This window comes from Falco rusticolus, chromosome 13 (assembly GCF_015220075.1).
Source record: "Falco rusticolus isolate bFalRus1 chromosome 13, bFalRus1.pri, whole genome shotgun sequence".
In the NCBI taxonomy this organism is placed as follows: Eukaryota; Metazoa; Chordata; class Aves; order Falconiformes; family Falconidae; genus Falco; species Falco rusticolus.
Window position 1 is genome coordinate 2,147,270 of NC_051199.1, and position 26,777 is coordinate 2,174,046.

Sequence of the window (26,777 nt, forward strand, 5' to 3'; positions counted from 1 at the left end):
AAAGCATCCGGGATAATAACAGCCTGTTTACTGTTTGCATGCAAAGATGGCAGGCAGGCAGCACAGCGCAGGGAAGAGGAATGAGGAATTCGCCACGCTCGCACCGTGGCCCCACTGCTTCTGCTTAGTCCAGCAAAGCACCAGGCAGCTCTCCGGGAGCCAGGTCCGCCACCGTGCCCGGCCAGTCCCCGCCAGCAGCTTCAGGAGGGACCTGGGGCTGGGGAAGGTGGAGAAGGAGCTCGCAGTGCTGGAGGATGCTCACGCTGCTCCGTGGCTGAGTGGATGGAGCATCCTGGAGGGAGTGGTGGCCACCCCCATGGGTGGCGGGGCTGCGCATCTCCCCTATAACACCACCCACCCCAGTCCCATCTCTGCTCCGGCGCCTGCTACACGCCGATGCTCTGCAGGGAGGGGACAGCTCGGAGGGTGCTCACAACCCAGCGGGATGCAAGGCCTGGCCCAAGGACTTTGCCCAGGGAAGTGTTGCCCCCCCAACAGAACAAAGCCAGGGGACAGCCCCCCAACAAGCCCCTGGGCACAGACAGGAGCCTGTGGGCTTGGGGGACCCCCGGGGGAGGCGATGGGGTGAGGGAGGGAGGAAGGGGGAAGGGAAGGGTTCAGCAGGCCCGGCGGGGAGAGCTTCATTCCTGCCAACCCAACGAGCAAGCTGGGACTTGAGGCGCGAGAAAGCGCTGCGGTTTGCCCGACTGGTTTGCTGGGAAGCCGGCTGCAGGGCTGGCCCGCAGCGTTGCCAAATTTCCCCTACAAGGATCAGGATTGTTTGGAAGGAGAGTGAAATTCCCTTTCTTCCAAACCCTGGTGGGGATTTTTCAGCTTTTCAAAGAGCCGTTTTCCATCATGAGGAAGCTGCAATGAGCTTGTGTTTCCCCATTCAGCTCTAGCATCTGACAAATGGAAAAGGAGAGGAGATGTATGAGGAGAGGACAAGGAGGAACCAGGGCTGATGAAGGACCTGCCAAGCTTCAGGGATGCTACAAAGACCAAGCTCCAACCTCCAGGCTCCAAGGAGGAACAAGAAAAAGCAGGAATCAAAGCCGCAAAGATGCTGCTGTGATGTGGCACCAGGGGAATGAGGTGCTCCTGTCTGGGAATGGGACATAGTGGACAGCCATGGGGCCCCAAGATCCTCAGCCTTGTCCTGGCCCACTGTGAGCGCGGAGGGGCCATACCTCCCCGAACAGCCCCCGGGCCAGATGAGCCGTCTTCCTTTCCCCCAGTGAAAGCTTCTGCCCTGGGACCGGGTGTCTCACTCAAAGCCACCAGTGTGACAGTGGTGGCATTCAAAGCAGAGCCTGCTGGCCCTTTTCCATCTCTCCAGATGGAAAGATGGACACAGAAGGTGTCGCAACCAGGTGCCAGCCCAGCCAACAGCTCAGCAAACATGTCCAGCCACCCCCTCCCAGGGGCATAGAGACCCAGGGATGCAAGGATTGAGGACACAGAGATGGGGGGCAACAAGGGTGCAGGGATCAAGGACACAGGGATGCAGGGATGCAGAGATCAAGGACACAGGGATGAAGGGACACAGGGATGCGGGGACACAGGGATGCAAGGATCAAGGACACAGAGACCACAGACACTGGGATGGGAGCAGAAGCAGGATGTTTGGGTCCCACATGGTATTTCGGCTGTGCTGTGGTGACAGGGACATGTCCTGGCCTGAGCAGGACCCACGGGGGATAAAAGACTAGGTCCAAGCGATGCTGATGGTGCAACCCAGTGAGATGGTGCAGAAAGGGCGGAGGGAAATGCCTGCGATGACAGAGCGATAAAGCAGGTGATAACACACCCCCACAGCAGCCTTCCTTGGCCAAGGTGTGGAGCTCCAGCAGGCTGTTGCTCTGACTGAAAAGCAACCCTACCAAAACAAACAAGCCGGGTGCCGCTGCCGCATCCTCGGGGGCGTAGCAGGAGGAGCCGTGACCTCCTGCCCCAACCTGCCTGGCTCAGGCAGCTTTTCCCCACAGCCTGATTCCCGCATTCACAGGTGGGCCTTGGGGTTTTCCTCTCCCTTCCCACTTGTCCAGGGCTCTGCTCCTTCATTTCCTGGCTCCTGCGAAAGCCCTGGGGGCAGAGGTCCACGGAGGAGCGATGGGCAGGATGGAGGATGGCCAAGCAGTGGGCAAAGCTCTCACCAGAGGCCGGGTCTGAATCCCTAGACCTGGAAAGCTCCTGTAAACAGCCCGACCTGCCGCAAGGCCACTCCGCATCCGGATTTGGGTAAATAAAGCTGGGGCGGGAGAGCTGCGGTATGCCAGGAATGCTGCGAGCCTTCCCGGGTGGCTGCCTGCAGCTCTGGGGCAGCAGGAGCTGGGGGGGCAGGGCAGGTACAGCCCCTGCCGGGACCCCCTGACATATTCCAGCAGCAACTCCCTGTGAGCTTCCCATCCAGCCCGCCCCGTCGCTGGTCCCGTCTCAGGGAGGGCAGAACGTCCCCTGCAGACATGCCCTGTGCCTGGGGGGAGCTTGGTTCCCTGCTTGCAAAACCCAGGAGAAGCCATGGGTGGAAGGAGGAGCCCAGCTCTGGGCTTCCCATTGCTCCGAGTCTCTCTAATCTGCTCTTGCAGGGATGGAGACCTGTCCCACGGACAAAGGAAACCTCGTATTTTCAGCCACACTCCTTCCAGGTTCCTGGGTGGGAAGGGTGGAGCTGAGCTGGTGTTCAGCATCACAGTCCCACCAAGACCTGTGATCCTCAACGGAGTCCTGAGCCACCTTCCAGGGAGGAGCTGGCAGCAAAGCTGGTTTCTTATGCCATTGTTCGGCATAATCCCAGCTAAAGCCCATTGCAGAGGCTCACACGCGATCTCCCGGTCCCCAGGGACAGCAAGAGTAAAAAAAAAAAAAAAAAAAGAGCTGCCAATAAATGCCAAGAGATGCATAAAAGGGAAAGCCCCAGCCCAGCTGGTGATGGCTCCAGCCAGGCTGCCAGCACCCAAGCAGCCAGAGCAGGGTCCCCAGGGATGCTCCCTGGGAAGCATAAATGTGACAGCTATTAAAACTAAGTGACATAAGCAAACACCAAGCTCAGAGGGGAGGTGCTGGGGAGCAGCACGATGGGGCTGTGGAAGTCCTAAGGCAGCCCTAGCTCTAACATTAGGAGAACATCTGGTCTTCCAGAAGACCAAGGAGCCAGGCAGGGTGGGAAGGGCTTGGAGGTGGCTGACAAAGCCAGGGGAGAGCTTGAGGATCAGGTCCAGCTGTGCTTGAGGATGTGGCCATCAAGGAGTCCCCATGGTGGGGGCATAGGAGGGCAGGAACGGGTCCTGTGAGGAAGAGGAGGATCCCATCAGGATGGAGATACCAGAGTACTACATGCAGGGAGGGAACTACATGGACATTTCTAGGCAACTTCATCCTTTTTCCCCATCAGCGTGGGGAAATGGGATCCCAGTGGGATTTCAAAGAACACATAGATGCTCTTAAGCACTTTTTTCCCCTCTCCCATGCAGCTGCACCCCAAATTGGCGCCTGGGGAGCTGGGAAGGGCAGGGCAGCACTTCAGCCAAGGCATCGCCACCCCTAGACCCCTTCCCCCAGCAGCACCTCTGCCTTGCCCCATCGCATGGGGGGGAAAAAAAAAGAAAAAGTAGCCATGGGTCAATATTTGGGGTTTTTTTTATTAAAATATTGTTATACCAAGTGGAATGCTACAGCAATCTCGGTATAGGGCGGCATAACGAAACAGCCAGGTTTACATTTAAATACTTAAGATAACTTAAAACGCACAAACAAGAACTCATCATCTTTGGCAGGAAAAAAAAAAGTTCACAGCACGAAAAAAAATACTTAAAAAGAAATACCAATATTAATATAAAATATATTAAGTTGTGGGGTTTTTTTTCCTCTTTCATAATTTTTTGTTTGTTTATTTTCCACTTTGTAAACAATGCACGAGAACCGAACGCATTTTTTACGTGTCTGGGAAAGAAAAATAAAAAATGCAGTTGTCCAGCAAATGCACGTTTAAAGAAGAAAGAAAGAAAGAAAGAAAAAAAAAATATATACACGAAGGCCAAGGACGGGAAGCGTCTGAGCTCAGAGGAGCGAGACGCCAGCGCTGGCTATGGGCAGAAGCCAGCTGCCAGTAGCCGGGGGCTGCGATGGTGGGATGAAGCCAGGAGAGGGGTGGCGTGTCCCACCCCCTCCATCAGCTGTCCTCGGTTCGCTCCAAGCGTTTCGCCTCCGGTTTCAAGGGGGGGTTCTCCTCCACCTTTCATTCCCTTGATTATCATTTTCTCTTTTGCTCCACCACCGCTCCATCCCAAACCGCTTGCCCGTCTGTGATAAGGCCAGAGGCGGGATGCAGGTGACGGAGGTTTGGGGCTCCCAGCGCTTGGCTTGGCCACGTGGATCTGGGCAGTCGATGGGACCCACGGAGGATCCTTCCCAGCTCTGCCCTCGCGCAGAGGGTAGAGTTTGGGCAAACGGAGAGGGATTTTCCAGTTGGAAGTCAAGCACCCGGGTGGGTGCAAATGGCCAGACCCAGAGGTGGGCTGGCGATGGAGCCAACCATGGAGCAGATGGGAAGAAGCCCCCTGCCTCAGGAGGGCAGAGAGGCGGAAACGATAAATACATTTGCTCCCGTCATACAAAACCTGGGTGTATTTACAGGGGAGTCACGAGGGCCTGTCACCACGGTGAGGTCCCCGGGCTCCAGCGCGCCCCGCGCAGCTGGGGACACATGTGGGTGCCAAGTGGGGACGGTGGCCCTTCCACGTGCGGGGGCCACCTGCTGAAACTGGCCGCGGGGATGCTGCTGAGCTCCAGGCTCATTCCTCCTTCCCGCAGGCTCCTCTGTCCCAGGCAGGGCGGCAATGCCTGTGCGGCAGGCAGGGAGGGTGGAGGGGCCAGCATGCGGCCCCTGGGTGGCTTCAGATCAGGATCTCCACCATGTCGGACAGGTCCGGGGCTCTGGCAGCAGCTGAGCTCTCTGCAAGGAAAGAAGGTGAGAGCTGGAGGAGAGGTGAAGGGCATCAGCATGGCGCCCATCCCACCAAAGGGCCAGCAGCAAGTGTGCCACTGGGCCAGCGTCCCCCAAGGTGTTCACAAAAAAAGCTCTGCACCTAAAAACGTGACGAGTGATTGCAGGGACTTGAACCCACCAGACTCAACTGGGGCCTTTAAAATGCCTTATAAAAATGACCGAAGCTTGTGCACAGCCCGTCTCCTGGGTGCTAAGCCCACACACTGGAGCACCCCCAGCTCTCCCCCATGCCTCCCCAGGGGGACTCACCCAGCGCACCGGCTGGGTGCTCGGTGCCCTCGCCCTGTTCGCTGCTCTCGGCCACCCCATCCGTCTGCGTGCTGCCGTCCTTGCTGCCATGCTTGGAGTGGGAGGGCAGGGGAAGGGCAGCGGGTGCTGCCGCCCCTTCGGCGGTGGCTTTGCCTGCTGGAGGAGATGCCATTAGGGATCGCCAGCTCCTCCGGCCAGTCCCTATGGCTCACCGGAGAAATCCCCACTCCCCAGGCTCTCTGCTTCCAAAACCGCAGAGGAAATTGGAAGCAAATCCTTGCTGCCGAGCAAAGGCAGGGAGCTGGCAGGTGCCCGTGCTTACCTGCGATGCCCCGGGAGCTGCCCTCGGCCAGCCGGTCACTCTGGCCGGCCCCTGGCCAGCTCGGGGCAGCAGAGGCAGCGAAGATGGAGGGCACAGACTTCGCTGGCCGCAGGGAGCCCTGGAGGGCTTTGCTGGGATCCCTCCGTGAGCGCTGCTGCAGGACCTTGATGACGGCATCCTTCTCCAGGATTTGGGCATGAAGGGCTTTTAACCTGGAGAGGAGAAGAGGCAGAAGTTGGGAGAGGAGCCGGAGGGGGAGAGGAGGATGCGGGCCCTGCCCAACCAGAACACGGCACAAGCTTGTCTGGGAAAACACCTCTGGCAAGGTGGGACTACCTGTTCTCCATCTCCTGGTGCTTGTGGCTGGCCAGGAGGAGGTCCTCGTTGAAGCTGCTGTTTGGCGAGTGCCGTGGGGAGTGGCTGATGAGGGTCGTGTCCCGCTGGGCGGCCGCAGTGGCTGCAGCGTCCATGGCAAACTGCCGCATGGTGCACTCCTCCAGGTACTTCTGCTCCCACTTGGTCATGTCGGCCTCCAGGGCCAGGATCTTCTCCTCCTTCTCCCTCAGCTGCTCGGAGAGTGTGTGGGCACTCAGTTCCGGCATCCCCCCGCCCACAGCACCTGCCTGTCTCTGCAGTGGTAAAAAAACCCCAACAAAAAGAGAGGATGAGGAGGTGCTGGGAGGATGCAGCACCCACTGCGGCTCGCCGGCACCCACCACTGTGTCTCGCCGGCACCCACCTGCTGAGCCCGCAGCATCTTCAACTCCTGCTCCAGGCGGGTACGGAGCCGCAGCTCGAGCTGCTCCCGCTTCTCGCAGGCAGCCTGGAGCTGGCCCAGGGCTGCCTGCAGCCGCTCCACCTTCTCCACGTAGGCGCGCTTCTTCCGCAGCTCGGCCTCCGCCTTGGCCGCCCGCGCCTGGGCACTGCCCAGCGCCTGCTCCAGCAGCTCTGCCCGCCGCCGCTGGTCCTCATTGGCGCTGCGCAGCAGGGACACCTCCCGCTCCAGCTTCTCCTTCTCCTGCTGGTGCTCGTAGCCTGCAAGAGAGACCCCAAGCCTCAGCCGAAAAGGCTTTGCTGCCCTAAGGCCGGTCCACAAGGCCCCACGGAGGGGGGTCTTGGCTCCCCAGAACGTGGCCGTGCCGTCCCTCCCCAAGCACGCAGGGTATATGGGGGCTGGTGGCATCCCAGCCACCCAGGCAGAGGGCTGAAAGCCTCCACTCCAGCCCAAATTTTAGTTTGTGAAGAGTAAAAGCTGCCTGGCGTGAATCCAGCCACCTAAAGAGAATGGGATGCAATTCCTCCCACACAGCACCAATACCGTGCGTCTCTGCTAAAGTAACGGATTTAGGTGTATTTTCCCAAAACAAAGCCCAGGCCTGCGCAGCTGCGAGGTGTAGGAGGGAGGGAGAGAAGGGCGGCTGGCGCGGGCGGGAGTGCGGGCTCAGTGTTGGAAGAGCCGGCTGGGCGGCAGGAATGCAGAGAATGCGGGTCACGCCGCCGGCCGGCCGGCCAGGATTAATGGCTTGAGTCCAGCGCCAAGAGCTGCTCCATCCTCCCCGGGGAAGGCAAGAGCTGCTGCCCGCCACCCGCCTCCTCCTCCGCCACCCGCCTCCTCCTCCGCCGAAGGGGAGCGTGCTGAGCCCACCGCGTGCTGAGCCCACCGTCCGGGTGCCTCCAGGAGCCAGGCGAGGACGGGCATCCCCCGGGACTTACTCTGCGCCAGGAGTTTGGCCACGCTGCCCTGGTTGCTCTCCTGGCTTTCCTGGGTCTTGCTGGCCAGCTGCTTGTTCGCAGATTCCAACCGCTCTGGTCCAAAGGCAATTAAACCCAATTAAGATTTAAATACAAGATTTCAGCTGGAGGAAGTGGGAGAAGCCTGGCTTACCCTGGAAACACCGCCGGGGGGGAAAAGCCAGGGGACAGAGTGTGCCCGTGGGGATGGGGACACAGAGGGTCCCTCACCTTTCAGGTCCCGGTTGAAGTCCTGGAGCCGTCGCATCTCGCCATCTCTCTTGTTCCTCATGGCTTTCTCCAAGGCTTCCCGCTTGGAAGACGCCTTGACGAGGTTTTCGTAATCCTCTGAGATGCGCTGGATCTCGCTCTCCAGCTGGGGCGGAGGAAGGGACAGGCCAGGGTTAGATATTCATGGAATGAGGAAAGGGAGATGCTGGCCAAAGCTCACTCAGGTCACTCAGCCCAACCCAAGCTGCCAGAGGAGCTCAGCACACCCATGGGACCCCCCCCCCCCCCGCGGCTGACCCCCAGCGCACGTTTTGGGGGGAGGGGGAAGAATTTTTTCTGCCTTTCTTCTTGCAGAAGAGTCCCTCTGCAGGTTTTGGCTCTGCCATAGCCCGGCCGGCAGGGAACAGCCGCCCCTTGTACAGAGCCGCACAAAGGGCTTTCTGTGGCGGCTGGGGATGGGGGGGACAGGCGGAGGGAGGAGGGCACTGGAGAATGGGCTCCTTCTCCCCAGTCCCGGCTGCCGCGCCGCTGAAACACAGCTGCTCGGAGGGGAACAAGCCGCCGGAGGGAGGAGGAGAAGGGATTAAAACACTAAAGGGGGCGAATTTTCACAGCAGCTGGTTGAGCATCTCCGTGGGCAGGGGGGACACAATGCCAAGGCTGAGGGGCTGCTGCCGTTCGCTCACCTTCTGGATGCGGCTTGCCTTCTCGGTGCAGCTCTCCAGCTCCCGCCGCAGCTTCTCGGTCTCCCGCTGGAGCCTCTCGTTCTCCCGCAGGACCGCGTCTGCCCGGGCCAGGCGGCTGCCAGCTGAGACTGCCTGGGCGCTCACCAGTGCCTCCACGCCGGCGGGACCCAGGGCTCCCGGGCAAAGGCTGCCTGGCAGCGGCAGGAAAGCGGTGGGGACGTGGGTGGGCAGCACCCTGCAGGGAGGGAGAAGGATGCTCAAGGGGGCTTCATGGGGAGGGAGAGCCGACCGCATCTCCGGCATCTCACTGACCGCACCAAACCCACGGGCCAAGGGGGTATCAGTGCCTCCAGGTCACCCCAAAGGAGGAGGAAGGATCCTCTCCTGCTTTTCAGAGCTGGATAGCATTTTCTTTCTAAGAGGTGCTCATCTGAGCACCCTCGAACACAAAATAAACCCTGTCTTGCAGGGATACCTTCACCTGACAGCTCCCGGACCTGGCCAGTGGGCCAGGATGGGCTCCCAGCCGCCCACACCCACCCTGCTGCTGGGGATGCTGCAGACCGATGACAGCTCAGCAAAGGATGCACCTTGGAAGCCCCTTATCCTTGGTGTCTGGGCAAAGCGAGGGCTCCTGGCACGGCTCCTCACCACCAAACTATTTATATGTCCTCGCTATATTTGGAGGAGCAGGGCCAGCCCAGCCGCCCCTCGCGTTGCCCACTCCAAGTTCCTCGACATCCCACGGCCGCCTTGAGCACCCCGAGCTGGGTGGCTGTGCACAGCCCAGCCCTGCTCTGCCGCGGGCTGCCCGCCAAGGGCCTGCATTCCTGCGGGATGATATAGGAGCGAGGAAGAATAAATACATCTTCCTCACAGCTCCCCTTCCCCTCTTTGTTCCCTGGAAGGAGAAGGTTTTCCTGCTGGAGATGCTATCGCTCTCTGCCTGGATAGGTCAGGAGGTCTGGAAGCGGTGTTCACCCTCCCATCAAGCCTCCAGTTCCCTTCTTCCCATCATTTTCCACACTGGAGGAAGTTGTTTCCAGTCCTCCTCAAATGCCAGGCAATGCCCAGACCTCCGGGCCTCCCAGACCTCTCCGTGGCCCTCTCACAGGCAACCTGGGGCTCTGCCAGAGGCGTCAAGCTGCCAAAGGGAAGGGCCGGAGCTGCCCGGCACTGCTCATCGCCTCCACAAACTCCCCGGCACCAGCCCAGGCTCAGCTCAGCAGCAGTCCCACGGCACCGGCAGCTAACCAGTGCTACGTGGACCGGCTCAGGAGCACGGTGTGGGTTTCCATGGAGCGGGGAGCGCGTTTGCCTTCCACCCTGCCCCATGCCTGTTCCACATTTAGCAGTTTCCTGAGCTGGTTCCAGCTCCTAAATTAACCCCAAATTCCTCCCAGTGCATGGCAAGGGGGCAGGGTCTGCAGAGGCAGCGGGAAGTTTACCACCAGTTGGAAAAACCCAACTGTGCCAAGAGAAACTGGGGAGAGGAGAGGACCAGAAGGGTCCGCACAGAGCCCCTCGGGCTGAGCTGGACCTGGCCCTGCGAGGATGAGAGGTTCAGCAACAGCTGCCCCAGGTCCCCCACTGCTCTCCGCATCCCGCATCTTCCGAGCATCCATCCCAGCTGCTCCTGGGGCACTGCGGCTGGGAGGCCCCCAGCAGGCCCCCCCAAAAGCCGGGTCCAGGGGCTACACGTTACCTGATTTCGGGATGCTGATATCCAGGGCCTTCCCGGGAGCACGGCTGGGGTTCGGCCAGGTAAGCGTCCTGGGAAGGGATGACGTAGGGATACTCCGGGGGTGGTCCCCGTGGCTCCGGCCCCTCTGGGTGCTGCCCTCGCAGGGCAGCGAGCTGGTGGTGGCGGGAGAGCTGGGGGTAGCTGTGGGAGGCGCTGATGGGGCTCTGCGCTTTGGCCCCATTCCTCTCCAGCGACATCCGCATCAGCCGCTCGCTCAGCGACCGCACGTGGCCGTGCTTCAGGTCCTTCAGCCCCTCGTCGGGGCGGCGGGTGCCGCTCTCGGCCCCGCGCGGACCATTTTCCCCCCGCTGCCCGCCCCGCTGCGAGGCGTAGTACTGGGAGTGCGCCTTGGCCTCCTCGTAGGTGGGCAGCTCCTCGCCCTTGTGCAGGGGCTGGCAGAGCCGATGGACGCTGCTCTCCAGGTAGACGTGGTCGGAGTGATGCTCCTGGCCCTGCGGCTCCTGCCGCGCCGACTGCTGCACCATTTGGCTCTCCTCGGCGCTGAGGCTCTCCAGGGAGGAGCGGGGGCTGCCGGCCCCCCCGGGGCCCCCCCCGCCGCGCAGGGCCTGCTGCTGGATGGCCAGCAGCGTGCGGTTCTCCGTCAGGTTCCCGTAGCGCAGCTGCTCCTGGATCAGGCGGTGCAGGACCGTCCCGTTGGACTCCTCGGCCGTCCGCATCGCGGGCAGCGCCACGGTCCCACCGCGGGGGCTCAGCGGCGACCGGCCACGCCGAGGCACCTGCGCGGGGAGAGGCGCGATAAGGGCGGCCCGGCGCGGGCGGGGGGCAGCGCAGGCCCTGGGGCCGAGGGGCTGCCTCCAGCAGCGGGGCCCAGCACCGGGACGTGCCGGCGGGACGGGAGCCCGCGGCGGGGCCGAACGCTGCCGCCCCCATCACACCCACGGCGGGGGGGGGGGCCGCTCCCCACGGCCCGAGCGACGACCGGCGCTGCCCCGGGGCCAGGGGAGGCGGGCGGGACACCCCCCCCCGGCCGGGTGGCGGTGGGGGCCCCGGCGGGCGGCACTTACCGGGGCATGGCGGAGCGGGGCGGCGGCGGTGCTGCCCGGGGAGCGCGGCGGCGGCTCTGGGCGTCCCGCCGGCAGCGGGGGCCGGCCCGGGCGCTGCTATGCCCGGAATGCGGGGCCGGCCCGCCCGCCCCGCCCGCCCCGCCCCGCCCGCCCCGCGGGGCCGCCGGCAGGGGGCGTGCGGGGGGCGCGGGGCAGCTCCTGGGGCCGGCGGCTGCAGCCCCCGCGCTCCCGGGAGGGGGGGGACGTGCAGCCCCGCTCCCCCGTCCCCCCCCTCGCCCAGAGCCTTCCCGCGACCCCCGGCACGCCGAGCCCCGGGGGTCCCCCCACGGCCCCGGGGACGAGCAGGGATGCCCGGGGCGCTCGGCTCGGGGGCTGCAGGGGGGCCCCACGCGCGGCCACGGGGGGTTGGGGGCTGGGGGGCAGCAGCGGGGGGAGGGCGGGGGCCGATGTGCGCCGCGGGCGTGCGGGGGGGCTGGCAGCTGCGGGGGGGCTCTGCCCACCAGCTGTCCTGGAGCACAGACACCTTCCCCCCCCCGCTCGGCTGCTGGCGGAGCCGCCCCATTGTCCGTAACACCCCGCCAGCCCCCCGGCCCCCCCTGGCCCATCTGCTCTGCCCGCAGCCCCCTCGCCTCCCCCGGCTGGGGGGCGCCTCGCCACAGCCGCCCCGGCAGCTCTGGCCTGCGGAGCATGGGGGTCACCGCCTTCGGACGGCCCCTGCCCCTCTCCCGGCCTCAGTTTCCCTTCTTGGGCAGACGCCGTCGCAGCGGGGCCGCCGTGGGGCTTGGCCATCCGCCGCGCCGGGGACACGAGGGGGCACGAGCCCATAGGGCCAAATTCCTTTTCTCCTTTCAGCGCTCAAGAGCCTCAGCTCAGCTTTGGAGGACCCCCAACCCCAAAGCACAGGACACAAGCCCCCCGCAAGCCCCCCGCGCCCAGGGCTGCCCATGCGGAGCTCAGCACCGAGGCCCCGAGGTGGCAGATGGCCGAGGGCAGGCGGCGAGGCAGGTGCAGGGGAAAATTGCTAATTAGCTCCGGCACATTAAGCTCCTATTCTTGTGAGGGGGAGCCGGTATCTTCCAACTGGTGCAGATCTGGAGGCAGGTCTGGGAGGGGGACGGACACGGTGGTCTCCCCTCATCTCCTTGCCTTGCTGCTCCTGCTGGCGTGAACGCTGCTCCGGGTGGCATCACCCCGGGGAGACCCCAAGCACCACGGGATGTGCTAGCAGTCCAGGGGCTGCAGGCGCAGCTCTCTCACGCTGGGTTTTCTTCTAAAAAATGGGGGAAGCAGGGGGGATAAATCCCCGACGTGTAGCAGGTAACAGACTCCAAGGCAGGGGAGCGTGCAGAGAAGGTGCACGGGGAGGAGTCGGTGCGTGGAGGAAGAAGAGCACCGTGTTACAGGCGCAGAGATGAAGGACACGGCTCTGGCGTGGTCATGCTGGATTCAGGCTTAACAAAGCCTGACAGCATCCCCACCCAGGCAGGTCCTGAGCCTGTGCTCAGCACCGGGAAGCTCGTCAAACAGTAACGGGGCTCAAGAAACAAGTTTTTCAGCACAGTTTTACCAGTCACAAGTCAAATCCTGCCTGGCTGGAGTTTCGGAGGTGGGAATCAGCCCCAGCCCCGTGGGTATGGGGGAGATCCTGAAAACCCAGCGAGGGTCTACCCTCTTGTGGGGATGAGAAGAGGGCATGGCTCTTGTCCCTGTGTCACCAAGCACCAGTCCAGGCCCAGCAGCAGCTGGATAGATGGACGGGCAGATGGATGGACGGACAGATGCACTGTTCCAAGATACCCCAAGCCCAGCAGCAGCACCTCTGAAGGCTGTGTGTCTGCCCTGCTTTTTCCCGAGGGGATGGGGCAACCCACCCCGAGCCCCCCGGGAGCCAGCCCAGCTCCCCTGGCAGCCAGGCCGCCTCTCCCGGCTCATCCACCAGCCTTATCTACACCTGCGTCATCCTGCTTCCCTCCTTATCTGAACACTGCTCTATTTCTGGCAGCAGGAAACCCCTCCTGGGCTGGTAACACCCCTTTGGAAAGTGATCTGAAGAGTTTCCTCTTTTTCTTTCTAATGCTGGAGGTAGGAAAAGCCTCAACCTTTTTGTTTTCCCCTGGAAGAGGCGAGACAGCAGCCGGCAGCCCTGTGCCGGGCCTGGTGGGCAGCAGGCAGCGGCAGGGCATGCCGGGGGCTGCCCACACGGACCCTCTGCCCATGTGGGAGGGTGTGGGTGGGCAGCCTGGCGGGGGTCCTGCCGTGGGGCTGCGACTCGCAGCTCCATCGTCCCCTGGAGCGGCAGGCGAGCGCAGGTGCCGCTGTCCCAGGCTCCCCGGGTGACACATGGCTCCACAATGCCAAACCCTCCCACTGACCTCACCGCCGAGCCTTATAGGCGAGGCGTTGGAGCGAGACGAATGAGCCAAGAAAATACTCGCGGGATGAGATCACCTCGGCTGTCTTCACAGCTCCCGAAATGCCTCGGCCGTGCCGGATAACCGGGCGTTGCAGGCAGTTGAAGGTGCCTGCAATGGAGAGGAGGTGCGCAGCCAGCTTTAGGCTGGGCTCAGCACGTTCCCCGGGGTGATGGCTGTGGTGGTGAAAGTGTCCCCCAGCTGCCAAGCCCTGCTGTGGGCTGCAGGGTGCCGAACTCCCCAAACCACTCTGTGGCGATTTGCCCTATAAAGCCCCCTCCAGGTACCTGCTTCTCTCCCAGGCTCCTGATTCAAAGTGCAGCCAGGTGGGAAGGAGGGCCGGACTTCAAGGAATCACACAAGCACCTTTCCTGTACTCCTTCCCAGTGCCAGGGTCCGTGCTGGGTGCAGGGCAGGAGACCCCCTGGGCTGCCCCCTGAAGGTACCGGGATGCTGCAATCCCATGGGCAGGCAGCAAAGGCAGCACCCAGGCTCTTCCTTGCCACCCAGCATCCCAGCTGGGCGCTCCAGTCCTGGCGACACCCCCACAAGATGCCAGGCCTGATCACGACTCCTCTTCCCTGTCCTCTGATACTGGTTTCTCTCCAGCAGCTTGAAATGGGAGTCACACCATTTTGGGGGTGCCCCAGCTCTGCCCCCGTGGGGATGTGTGGCCTGGGGTGCTGCTGTGCGATGGTGGGAACCCCATTCCCATGGCTTTTCCCAGTGCCGCAGCTCAGATGGGAAACACTCCTCAACCGGCTGGGGAGGGCAGGGGGGGGCATGGGGTCCTCCTGGCTTTTGCCCAGTCCCCTCACTCTTTTTGTTGCTGCTTCATGAGCTGTTGACTGATACAGCTCTTCCTTGGTGGAGGAAGGAGAGGAAAGATCCCTTCCTGCCCGGGGGGAAGCCCAGACAGCCTGGGGGGGGGGGGGGGGGGGGGGCGGGGAGGGCTCAGCTGAAGCAATGTGGGGGCCAGGGTCGGTGCCGCTGCAAAAAGGCAGATGGGGACAACCCTACAGGCAACCATCCCCCGAGACACAGCTCCAGCACTGCCTCTACCTGCCCCATCACTCCAGGAAAGAGCCAGCTGCCTCCATGCCGTGCACATCTGTCCCAGAGCCGGAGCAGTGAGACTCCCCCTTGTTTGGGGGGATGCTGGGTCTGACCCCAGGTGAGGGTCACACAGGGTTGGCAGTGCTCCTGCTCCCTCTCCACACCTTGTCCTGCATGCTCTCCCCCTGGGGCAGGGCAGGACTACCTGCCATGCAGCTGGGATGTCCCAAAACCAGCACCTGGGTAACCCAGGGGACATCCCTGCTCCCCTCTAAAGGTACTTTTGCCGCAGTTCTCCATCAATCAGACACCCAGGGAGGTGATGCCATGCACACATTCACAAAGCCCCTTCTCAGGAATTTGGGGCAGGGAAAAGCATGGCTGGAACCCCCCCGGACTGCTGTTCAGCCACAGGATAACACAGATTCATGACAGTCAGGGATGCGCTCCTGGGTGTGCGCGCTTCTTCTGCAGTGCCGCAGCTTCACCCTCCTGCCATCCCCGCTGCTGGCTCTGGCTCCAGCAGCCACTCAGCAGGACCAGAACCAATGCCCAGTGGCAGGGACAGCCCCGAGCCTTGCCTGGCCCTTGGGAAGCTGCCACCAGCAAGGAGACATCGAGGCTGGATGCCCCTGTGCCCCCCAGCCCCGCCAAACAGGCAGCACGGGCCAAACCCTGTCCTGAAGCAGGAAATGCAAGGGACAATGTGCAAACCTGTAACAAAGCCACGTGGCCATCAGAAAGGGGCTGGGACCCTCCTCCTCCTCTTTTCTGTGTTTTAAACCCCCTGAGTCATTTCCATTCCTGGATGTTAAATTGTCCTGTACTGCTTTCCTTTATTTTCCTGTTTCCTGAGAGGGGTTCACTGTTCCTGAGCTGCGTGCCCCGGCGCGGTGGGACCCAGGGCTTTGGTTTCAGTCGCCGGCATCCACCAAGGAGATGTCGGCAAGAACAAAGGTCGAGCACGGCCGCCCACCGCAGCCCAGCAAGATGCCAGGAGCCACCAGCCCCAGGGGACACGGCTCGGCATTTCCATAGCAGAGCCCTTCGCTGCTGTTTGGCCACGTTCTCACATTTGAGGCATATTCACTCTTTCTTGAGAAATGCGCAGCACCGGGTGTGATTTCCTTCCCACAGGAGGGCTGGCAAGGAACCCCCCATGGCTCCGGCACTGCTGGGAGGAGGGGACGGCTCCATCCCCTGCCCCAGCGCTGGGTGGGAGCCTGGGGTGACACAGTGTCACCTGTTTGCACACTTGTCTCTGCTCTGGAGTGCCTCCAGGTTGATGTGGCCCAGACTGGATCCTCTCCAGTCTGTCCACATCTTTTTTGAAATGTGGGGGACCAGCACCGCAGGTGCAGCCTGACAAGCGCTGGGTAGAGTGGGATGATCACTTTTCTGTCTCTGCTAGTAACGCCCCTGCAGATGCAGCCTGGGATCTGCCTTGCCTTCATCGCTGCAGCAGCTCCCAGCTGGCTCCTGTTCAGCCAGGTCCACCAGGAACCCCAGGTTCCTTTCAGGTGCTTCCCAGCCTGTACTGGGCTCGGGTTCTCTTGTCCCAGGTGCAGGACTTTGCACTTGTCTTTATTAAGCTTCATTCCGTTCTTGCTAGCCCACTCTTCCAGCCTGTAAGATGGCCCTCCCTTCTGGCATGTCCACCTCACCACCCAGTATGGTATCGTCAGCAGGTGAGGGCGCCTTAAACCCCATCATCTAGATCATTTCTGAAGATGTGGAATAGTGGGGGGTCCAGAATCGATCCCTGGGGGACCCTGCATGTGGACAGGCTGCCAGCCAGAGTCAAAACCATCGGTCACCACCGTCTGAGCGCAGCCTGTGAGCCAATTTCCTACCTGTCTCGTGGACCACCCATCCAGTCTGTGTCTTGCCAGTTTGCCAAGGAGAAGGCTGTTGGGTGCTGAAATGCAGCAGGATTTCAGGAGGTTGGCAGGAAAAACCTTGGTAAGAAATGGCACCTCTTTGACAACCTGAGGAGGAGGCAGAGGTCTGCAGGAGAGCAGCCTCCAGCACTTCCCTGGCTGAGGACTCTGCCACCATGCTGCCTCCTGTTCACCTGGTCTCGTACCAATTAATACAGTTACTCTGTATTAATAAATTAGATGTGGCACGGGAGAGACAAGCTCTGTGTCACCACTGGGAACAGTGCCAGCTGCATCCGAACACCTGAGCCATGCCTGCGAGCTGGCTGTGGTGAAAACACAAGTGAACAGTGTGCCAGACATGAAGGTAACACCTTAATGGCACTGAACGTCCCCTGGCATGATGACAGTGCGAGTGTCACCGGGCTGGTCACTGCTAATACATGGCTGGATTACTCGGGGGCTCATTACTCAGATGCGGCTGCAGGCAAAACCTGTGTGGACACAAAGTGGCTGGGAAACATCCCTTGACTCCCTTGTCATGAATTTTTGAGCTTCTCCTGTTGCACATGGTGATGGTAGTTGTGAGGGAAGCTGGGGTGGCATCAGGACAGATGTGGACAGGGGACAGCGAAGACCATCTCTCTATATAGCTCCCTCCAGCCCAGCGAGTGTGCAGAGGAGACACAGTTGAGGCAAAGCAGGGTGTAAAGGCGGAGGGTGGAGCAGCAGCAGCTTCAAACCCAACACTGTCTTGAGAAAGGTGCGACAGGGATAGACACACAGGCCGTATTGCCCCTGGTCTCGTCTGTCAGGGGGACACGGACGAGTGTGGAGAGATGGGCTCAGGACCCATAACTAGCACCTGGTTATTAGCCAGAAGGATAAACAGAGTCAGGGCCTCAGGAGAAGTTTGTCCAAGAGCAGGGAGACGCTGCAGGACTCTGCCCAGACTGTTACAGCTCCGTGTGGCAGAAATGCTCTTTCTGTACATCAGCTCCTGGGAGCCGCCAGCAGCCACGCCGGCTGCCTCAGGCAGGGACATGTGTCCCCAGCACTCCCATGCCGCTACCTGTCCCTCCTCCTGTGGTGCAGCTGGTGGCCATACAGACCCTCCTCAGCTGCCTGCTCAGCTGTGACACTATGCATGAGCGCTCTGTTCCTGGACCTTCTCATCCTGGCAGTGTTCCCCACCAGCACACAGCACAGATGCTGCCTCTAGCATTGGAGAAAAGCAAAGCAAAGAGTGGGAAGACCAGGACTTGAAAATGATGGGTATTGGGAGTCTTTGGTGACAAGTTTCTGCCAGACTCCCATGCTGAAGGTCGTCTTGCTTATGGCAGTGAGTCTGTGGCGGGTCCTGTGGCTGGCAGCCTGCAGCTCTGCTCTATGAGCCAGCTTTTTTGCCAAGTTGAGCCTCCTCTGGGAACATGGGGAGGTGGGGACAGGTCCACATGTCTGCCCTGCACAACACAGCATTGGTTCAGGAATCGCACAGCCCGCTCTGGCCAAGGACGGTGCTGGCACGCAAGTTCAGTGTCACAAGAGCAATAGCTGCACTAGCTGGGGCAAACTGGAGCTCCTCTGGCCAGGATGCTGGAGGTATTTTTCTTGTTCTGGAGGTGACCTGTTCCTCAGAGCTAACTCGGCACCCTGTATCACATACAGGCAGAGCCTCTGGCACCTGGAAGCCTCCAAGGGGAATGTGGAGATGAAGCCCAAGTGCACCAACACTGGTCTTCTCAGCAGGTCCTGGTCTTCTCTCGAGGTCCTGGTCTTCTCAGCAGACTCCCCTTTTACATTGTCCTGGGCCCATGTCCTGGAGGAGTCTTCATCCGTGCACGGCTAAACCTCACCCTTCCCCAGCCCGGCCAAGGTGGGAAGGTTACGCTGGCCACCGAGCAAAGACCTGCAAGTGGAGCCACATGTTTTAGCTGTGTGCTCAATGATACAACAGAAAATGCCTCTGAAGTCCCGGCCCTCTGGAGCATTTCCTTAGCTCGCTGGAATTTCCGTTTATTTCTTCCTCTCCCAGGCTCTTACCGAAAACCGGTGTCGCCACATGTGTCTCCTGGGCAGGCTCTGGAGCGCGGCCAGCTCTCCTGGTCCCCCTCTCAGGTCTCTCACCCATGTGCCGGGCATCTGCAAGGAGCAAGCTCCCCAAGGGTGTCAGCTTCGCTTGCCCCTTGATTAATCACTGAAGGCAACTCTGCCAATCAAGGAAAGATTTACAAGGCAGGCAGGAAGCTCTTGTTTTTACAGGAGTGCCTCAAACACACGAACACAGTAGGAAAAGCAAACATTCCAGGCATACCAAGGGATCCACGGGATAAAAATTCCCCAAACAGCCCAGATTAAGATACTTGGCGGCACATGGAAACACTAAAACCTGGATTCAAGGATTTAGTTGTCTTATTTAGCAGAGAGCCCTGAGCACTGCATGGAACAACCTGAGCTGCATGGGAACAGCCACCCTGGAGGGGCAGGGAGAGGGTCAGCAGCAATGCCCTCCGTACAATAAAGGTCAGGGCTGGCCCCCACCCCTCTCCCAGCTCCATATGGTCACCAGAGCCTTCTGGCAGCGTTTGATGTGAGTTTTCCTTTGGAAACGCTCAGCCCTGCTCCTTAGCACGTCGGGCAGGGGGCACTGAATCAATGCAATGCCAAAGCTGAGCCCGTCGGAGCAGAGAGCGCCGCTGTTCTGACCCCAACTGCCGAGCCCCCTGGCCGGAGAGCAGCAGTCGTCATGCGGAGTTGATACCCACCCATACCTCCCATCCTACCACAAAACCCGCTGAAAGTGAGTGGGAACACTCCCATCCTCTCTGGTCCCAAATACCAACCCAGCAGATGCAGCAATGCCCCCGCGACTGCTTGCCCCCACTGAAATACTCCTCGAGCCTCATCAGTGTTGAATGAGAAGAGAAACTGGCAGGCTAAAGCAGGTCTGGTCCCACCGGTGGGTTCAGCGGTTTCTACAGAATAACCTGTCTCCTGGGCTGCTTGACCCTCTCACTCCCTGGCCGGTCCCCAGATGCCACGGTCTGACAAACAGCAGCAGTATTTTTCATTTATGGGGTTTCAAGGGACCTGCCTTTCTAGGCAGGAAGGAAACAGAACTTTGGTTTCTTTAAAAAAAAATCAGTCCAAATGATATGCTTCCCCTTTCTCTGATGCTCTTTTGAACTTCCATTTTTTCAATTTGAAATCATTTTTCAAGGGAGTTCACTCTTTGGCTGTACTTCCCAGAACTTGCTCCTGTTTGTCAAGTTATCTGTGCAAGGAATTCACACCTGTGCAGTTAGTCCTGACTCTGTGTCGAGGGATAATCTGAACTCCACATCAGGCTCAGAATCTCTAGGTAAAGAAGAGGAAGAAGCCGTGCAGGACAAGAACACAAGAAGGCTCAGGAATTTTCGTAAGCCAGAAATATTCGCTCTTCTGAAGGGATGAGATGCCGCATAAAGGCTCCTTTTTCATCTTTCTGTAAAACACCATAACAGAAAGTGGAATTCGACCTTGCCTAGTTACATATGGGTTGTCCACTTCTGCTCCAAATCCAGCTGCCAGTGGCAGGACGCTCCGGCTCCCACTCGCAGCCAGACGGTTTTGGGAAGAGCGGCAGAGGGGCCTGACAAGGAAATAAGTCATCTGCTGAAAGCGAGAGTTAAAGGGAGGCACGTGCTTGAGATCATTGAATCACAGCGTGGTTCAGGTCAGAAGGGGCCTTAAAGATCAACCCTGCCACGGGCAGGGTCACCTTCCCCTGCACCAGGGTGCTCCCAGCCCCGTCCAGCCTGGCCCTCGGCGCTGCCAGGGATGGGGCACCCACAGCTGCTCGGGGCAGCCTGTGCCGGCGCCTCGCCGCCCTCGTTGTAATTAATTAATTTCTTCCTTATATTAATCTAAATCTCCCCTCTTACAGTTTCAAACCATTCCCCTTGTCCTGTCACTACAGACCCTGGTAAAAAGTCTCTCTCCATCTTTCTATAACCCCCCTTTACATATCAAAAGGCCACAGCAAGGTCTCCCCGGAGCCTTCTCTTCTCCAGGCTGAACACCACCACCTCTCCCAGCCTTTCGTCCCAGGAGAGGTGTTCCAGCCCTCGGATCATCTTTGTGGCCTCCTCTAGACCCACGCTAACAGGTCCACCTCTTGTGCTTGGGGCCCCAGAGCTGAATGCACTAATTCTCCTAGAATACAATCCCCCCTTTACACGCTCAGCAAGCCACCCGCTGTGCACTAAGATGATGCAGATTGCCCCGAGGGTTTATCCCAAATTGCAGCCCGTGCTGGAGCATGAGCGGGGCTGCCTGCCCCAAAGGCTTGCCCCAGCTCCCCTCCTGCAGCCCCAGCTTTCACAGAGCTCCCTGTGGACATCGTATCATTACTGCAAGCAACTTCCTTGTGCTCTTCCTTTTCTTTTCTGCCTCTGTTCATCACCACCCAGTGCAGCAGAAGTCCAGGAGACCTTTCAACAGCCAGCTCACAGCTGGGACACATGAATGCATCCTTCAGAGACTGGTTTTGTCCCAGTAAATAGGATTGGCTTTCATGTGTGGCTCTGCATTTCTGTGATCGTAAGTGTCAGTACCTCTGCCCTTCCATCTAGCACCAAGTTTAACCTGCTTCCACGTCACCTTTCCCAGCAGGATCCTCCTAAGTGGCCATGGCTGTGCTGAGCGTGCAACCCTTCCCCAGTGCCTACCAGCATCTTCCCTTTCCGGGCCTTTTGCAAGTGCTCTGAGGGTTCTAACCTAGCAATTCATATCCGAAAATTTCAGCATCTGCTTAGAAAAAAAAGGCTGGCTGTGTCTAGGAACCTTAACGTGGCATTGCAGGGGCATGAGTCACCATCTCCAGTGTTGTTTTCTGTGCCATGGTATTTTTGTTTGCCCTCCACCACAGAAGAATGACACAACTCGGCTCGCTGCATGACAGCAGCACCTGGCCCACTAGTTGCAGCCCCATCTGGTTAGGAAAAAGTAAATAAAGTCACACCGTGCAGCCGAGGAGCCATCCCAAGGGAGATGGCCACAGTGCACACACCACTCAGGCCAGCGCCACGCGGAGACCAGAGGGTCCATGAATCCAGCAGCCGCTGACGGAATGTGATAAAAGAGTATTGGATCCAGGAAGCAAGTGGCCAAGTGTAACCGCTCGCTTGTGCTAAGAGAGAGTCAGGAATAAAGCCCCAGAGCACCATGGTCAGGAGACACAGCGGCAGGAGGACCACTGCTGTCACCCGCTGGGCAGGCTGGAGCCCTCAGCTAAGCACTCTGTCTTTGAACCAAGACTTTCCAAGGTGTCAGTTTGCAGCCCTTTTCCAAACATGGTTCAGAGTGGAGACACCTCTGGGCTCTCAGCATCTCTCTGGGCCTCCAGCATCAAGTTGCCTGCTCTGGGCATCACTGCTGCCCACCCAGGGCCTGTTTCCTGGATGGGAGCACATGGGGTCGGCGGTGGGGAAATATTAGGGTAGGTGGGACTTCCCATCCTGACATCAAAATGGGGTTAGGAGACCTAGCCAGAGTGCTTCAGGTGCTCTCTGCCCTGTCTTGCCCTCCCATCCCTTGCCTTCCCATCTCATCACTTGCTTTCCCTTACTTTCCTTTACCTCACCTTCCCTTCCCATCCCTTGCCTTCCCCTTCTGCTTCCCTTAGGCAAGATGACCCAGCTGCCCTGAAGGTACAGCAGGACAGGGGTGAGAAGTTCCTGTGGCCACCACACCTCCAGGTGTGTTGAGTGGGCGCTGGGGATGGCACACCAGTCTCCTCTTCTGATGCATGGGCCCAGGCGCTGCGGCAGAAGTCCGGCTCTCTGGGCTCGGGTGGGAGGGCGGCATCTCGCAGTGTGAATCCTGCCCTGCTATAGGCTGCCTCATGCCAGGAGGATGATAGTGGAAAGCCAAGATCAGGTCAGATGGCACAGAGCCAAGATCAGACAGCGCACCGGTGGCCGGTGAGATGATGTGCCATCTCCACACAAGCCCCTGCCATGGCAACGGTGCTGGGAAGCTGAGGGACCCCTCTGCCCTGCGCTTCGAGTCCTCCTCCATCCACAAAGTGGTGGAGATGGCGGTGTCCCTTCTGGGCAGAGTGACAAGTGACACCACAACACAACAGTCCCTGGGGAAGGAGGAATGTCTGGGAGGTGTCAGTGGGCAGGTGAGAAGAGAGGGGTGAATTCAGACCTGCCCTTCTCAGTTCAGCCAGGAGGTGAGTTCATGCTCTGAGATTTTACATCCTGAGTAAGACTGCCCAGACCGACGCTTGGGTATGAGAAGGAGCCTGTCTCCTGGAGGGGCCATTTTAGGGCAGAAAGCAGAGACAAGCCGTGAGGTCCTGAAATGCAGGTCATCTCTGCTCCTGCAATGTGCTGTGAGGTGCTGCGTTCCCACATGCACGAGGCTGCCCAGCCAGGCACGTCGGAGCAGCAGGCGCTCGGGTGAAATACACCCCACCGGCTACGACGCACCGTAAACACGGGCACAAACGGGCTGCTGGACAGAGATGTGCTTAGAGCTATTCCCATCCCAAGCAGGAAACTGAAAGGGATAATACCCAGCGAAGCTGTGAACTTAACCTTCAGCTATGCAAATTACAGGGAACAAAAAATGCAACCAATGTGAACTAGTATTATAAATGTACCTTAACTACAGGCACCGCATTATAATGCGTAACCTTGCTGAACCAGGGCAGTGGAAAAGAGCGAGCAAGTTTCAGCCTCAGAGCTATCTGGGGTGAAATGGAAGCTATTTTTTCCAACCGCTTCTGCTGTCACATGCGATCCCACTTTGATAGTGACTGCACAAAATGGGCTGACCAGCTAAACACACGCGAGTCATAACACGGCTATGTTGACAAACTGAATCATATTTAGTGGGATGATACCCCAGGCAAAGACTGGTGAGCGAGCGACGTGAAAGCATCAGCAAACGTGTGCTGCCGAGACTCGCAGTGCTGGTTTGGGAGCGCCAAGCTCCAAACCCACAGGCCAAGCCTCTATTTGTAGGCACTAAGTGAAAGCACAGGCGGCAGCAGCAGCTTTTTAGGGTGCAGAGCCCAGAGCCATGCAACGACAGGGATTGTAACTGCTCTGAGCTAACCTGGCCCCTCTTGGTGTTAGACCCAGGGTGTGGTGGGGAGAATGGGGAAACGTCTCCTTTGCAAATGGCTCTGTGCCACCCAGACATTGTCCTGAACACATGTAAAATAATGAGATTTAAATGAAAAATTAAATATATTATGCTTTATATACCTAAAATTAGATGTAGATCTAAAATAACCAATCACTCCTCTAGCCCCCCAAATTAATTATTCTGCGGAATTACTGTTATGTCACTAATTTGAAATATGCTGCTTCAGCATCCAGGTATGTGAACTACATTGCTTTCACGCTGAAGCTGCTCTAAAGGCAGAGACGTCAGGTAACACAATTAATAAGACTAGATTCTGAAAATAGCTGCGTTTGCTATTGGGTTGGAGATGGGAAAGAGGTAATCCATGTGTATTTAAATGGCCGGTAACAGGATTCTGGTTTACATGCACCAAATGTCATCATTTTGAGTACACATCAACGTACTGAGCAAGAAGCTGAAAGGCATAGTAAAGAATTAAGTCATGAAGTTAACCATCAGCTGCAAAAATTACAGGGATTGAGAAATGTAACCGATGTAAAACCGCACTGTAAAGACATGCTGGAGTTATGACGTACAGCCTCTTGCACATCTAGCTGTTACTATATTTTCCTTTAGAAAACCAAACCGAAACAAAACAGGAAAATTTTGCTATAGACATGAGAGAGAAGGGGAGAAAAAGCTACAAGAGGAAAGATTGCCCAGTCCGGTGGCATTAATTTAACAGAATTCTAACTTCTTTACATATCTGGTTATTGAAGTTTTAGAGATCACTATAGTCTTCATACTAACACGACTTACAGAAGAATCAGACCATGTAACTCTATGTTAACTGTCCTTTTATGTCTAGGACAAACCCTTCAGGCTGCAAAGGTCATACAGACATCGGATGAGCACTGCAGCCATGCTGACCCTGCGCTCACAGCACAGCAAAGCACACACAAAGCCATTCCTACGGATGTTTTAGAATCCTTTAAAAGCATTAAAATCACTGTCCTTACACTGTCCTGGTGAGGATAAGGAAGTGGTGTTACCAGGAGGCACTGAGGAGCTTGCTTAAAACAGCAAACTCTATTCCCAAGAGAATTTCTGTTATCTTTTTTTGAACCCTAAGACTTCTCCTGAGGTGGGCTACACTGCACAGCAGAGGAAACCACAGCTGGGGGGTTGTGCTTTCAGAGAAATCTTCCAGCCCCACAGGTCCAGAACCTCCTGGCTCCACGCCTGCTCTCAGGGTGGGGGTCCCAGGGCAGGAGACAAGCATTGTGCCTGCTCCCAGCACTGTGCCCGCTGACAGGGCAGCGAGCCGTGCAGGGCAGCTGTACGAGCCTCGTGTGCAGTGTCTGCCTTAGGGGCAGGGAAGACCCCTTCCCCAAAGACCATCCTTACTCCTTTCCTAGTTTGTAGGATACCGTTTGGTGGGCTTAGCGTTCTGGCTTTCCCTCCCCATAGATTTAGTTGTGGACAAAACCAGCAGGAGCGTTGCAGACAAGTCTCGGCTTCGCACAGCTAAACTGTCAAAAACCTCACACCTTTACGCAGGAATTCAAACAGCCGCTCTGCAACCCCTCCAGATCCCGGTTCCAGGATTCAGGTAGGCCCCACGGACCGCGGAGAAGGAACGCGCGGAAAGCGGGCTGCGGCGCCCCGAGCCGGCGCAGGGCTGGCTGGGCACGGGGCTGCCGTGCCCTCTGCTGGGCTGCTTCCTCGGCCGGCCCGGCCTGCCGCCGGCCCGCAGGGCTCGGGCATCTTCCTCAGCCCAAGCCCCGAAGCCTAAGCGGAGTCGTAGTTAAGTTCCTGAAGTAACGAGGAAGGGAGTTTTAATTAATCCAAACACCATCGCTCAGGCTCCCTGCGGGCGTGAAAAGCCAGCAGCCCTCCGGCCACAAGGGCTGCCCCGGGTGATCGAACCTGCCCGCTCTCCTCCACAGCTCCCTCCTTTGCTTCCCTTAGACGTGAAAACTTTTCATTTCTTTCATGAGGAAGCGTCTCCCCTGCAGCAACACCCGCAGCTTCCCCCGCTAATTCCCCCTCCCGAGTCAACACCCGCAGCTTCCCCCGCTAATTCCCCCTCCCGAGTCAACACCCGCAGCTTCCCCCGCTAATTCCCCCTCCCGAGTCAACACCCGCAGCTTCCCCCGCTAATTTCCACCCCAGAGCAACAACCGACAAACGCAGTATTGAAAAAAAACAACTTCTTTACTAGCGGGGCAGGACGAGGGGCTGCCCGGCCGGCCCGCCGCGCGCGCCCCGAGGCAGCTCGCGCCCCGAGGCAGCTCGCGCCCCGAGGCAGCTCGCGCCAGCAACCGGCCCGCGGACCGTTGGGCCCCTGACATCACAACCGGGCCTGCCAATGGAACGCCGGGACCACCGGGTTCAGTTGGGCTTCGGCCATGGCTCAGGCGGCTGCGGTGCTGAGTGCGCCCGGGGTCCCGATGGCAAACCGCCGGCGACCTAGGTGGGACAGGGCTCGGGAAACACAGAATTCACATCTCCTGAACACAGCGGGGGTAGGAAACAGGAGGCGGCGGCCGGGCGCACGCCGCCGTCGGTCTCACCTGCCCGTTGTCCCTCGGGACGCGGAAGGCACCTGTGGGGGGGGGCAGAGGGCCTTTCCCCCGAGGAGGTAACGGACTCCCCTGCCAGCGGAGCCGGCCAGGACCGCGCAGCTCCCCGCCTCCGGGCCGAGCTCCGCTCGTGGTTTCCGGGGGAAAACCCGCCCATCCATCCGGGGCAAAACCACTCACGCCGCCGCAGGAGAGTACCAGGGGCCGGGCTAGGACGGGATAGGGCGGGCTAGGACGGCGTGGGGCGAGCGGCAGAGGATGGGCCGGGCTAGGATAAGACAGGACGGGCGGGGAGGCAGAGGATGGGCCGGGCTAGGATAAGACAGGACGGGCGGGGAGGCAGAGGATGGGCCGGGCTAGGATAGGACAGGACGGGCGGGGAGGCAGAGGATGAGCCGAGCTAGGATAGGACAGGACGGGCTGGAAGGCAGAGGATGAGCCGAGCTAGGATAGGACAGGACGGGCGGGGAGGCAGAGGATGAGCCGAGCTAGGATAGGACAGGACGGGCTGGAAGGCAGAGGATGAGCCGAGCTAGGATAGGACAGGACGGGCGGGGAGGCAGAGGATGGGCCGAGCTAGGATAGGACAGGACGGGCGGGGAGGCAGAGGATGAGCCGAGCTAGTATAGGACAGGGTGGGCTGGGAGGCAGAGGATGGGCCGGGCTAGGATAGGACAGGACGGGCTGGGAGGCAGAGGATGGGCCGGGCTAGGATAGGACAGGGTGG

The 26,777-nt window shown here is 59.4% G+C and overlaps 1 protein-coding gene across 3 annotated transcripts; it reads right to left on the reverse strand.

Annotated features, from left to right (window-relative positions):
• Positions 1-3,621: 3,621 nt before the first annotated feature.
• AMOTL2 (angiomotin like 2) lies at positions 3,622-26,550 on the reverse strand. Of its 3 annotated transcripts, none has more exons than XM_037407411.1 (10): positions 26,042-26,550; positions 9,933-10,708; positions 8,228-8,462; positions 7,542-7,686; positions 7,293-7,385; positions 6,319-6,614; positions 5,916-6,208; positions 5,580-5,791; positions 5,258-5,413; positions 3,622-4,954 (listed from the first exon to the last, which is right to left on the reverse strand). In XM_037407411.1, the coding sequence occupies exons 2-10, from the start codon at positions 10,646-10,648 to the stop codon at positions 4,896-4,898; spliced, it is 2,205 nt and encodes a 734-aa protein (XP_037263308.1). In that variant the 5' UTR covers positions 10,649-10,708; positions 26,042-26,550; the 3' UTR covers positions 3,622-4,895. The 3 variants fall into 3 exon arrangements, with proteins under 3 accessions (XP_037263308.1, XP_037263309.1, XP_037263307.1); XM_037407412.1 differs by lacking the exon at positions 26,042-26,550 and adding an exon at positions 10,997-11,041 and having other exon boundaries at positions 5,258-5,410; XM_037407410.1 differs by lacking the exon at positions 26,042-26,550 and adding an exon at positions 10,997-11,041.
• Positions 26,551-26,777: the final 227 nt, after the last annotated feature.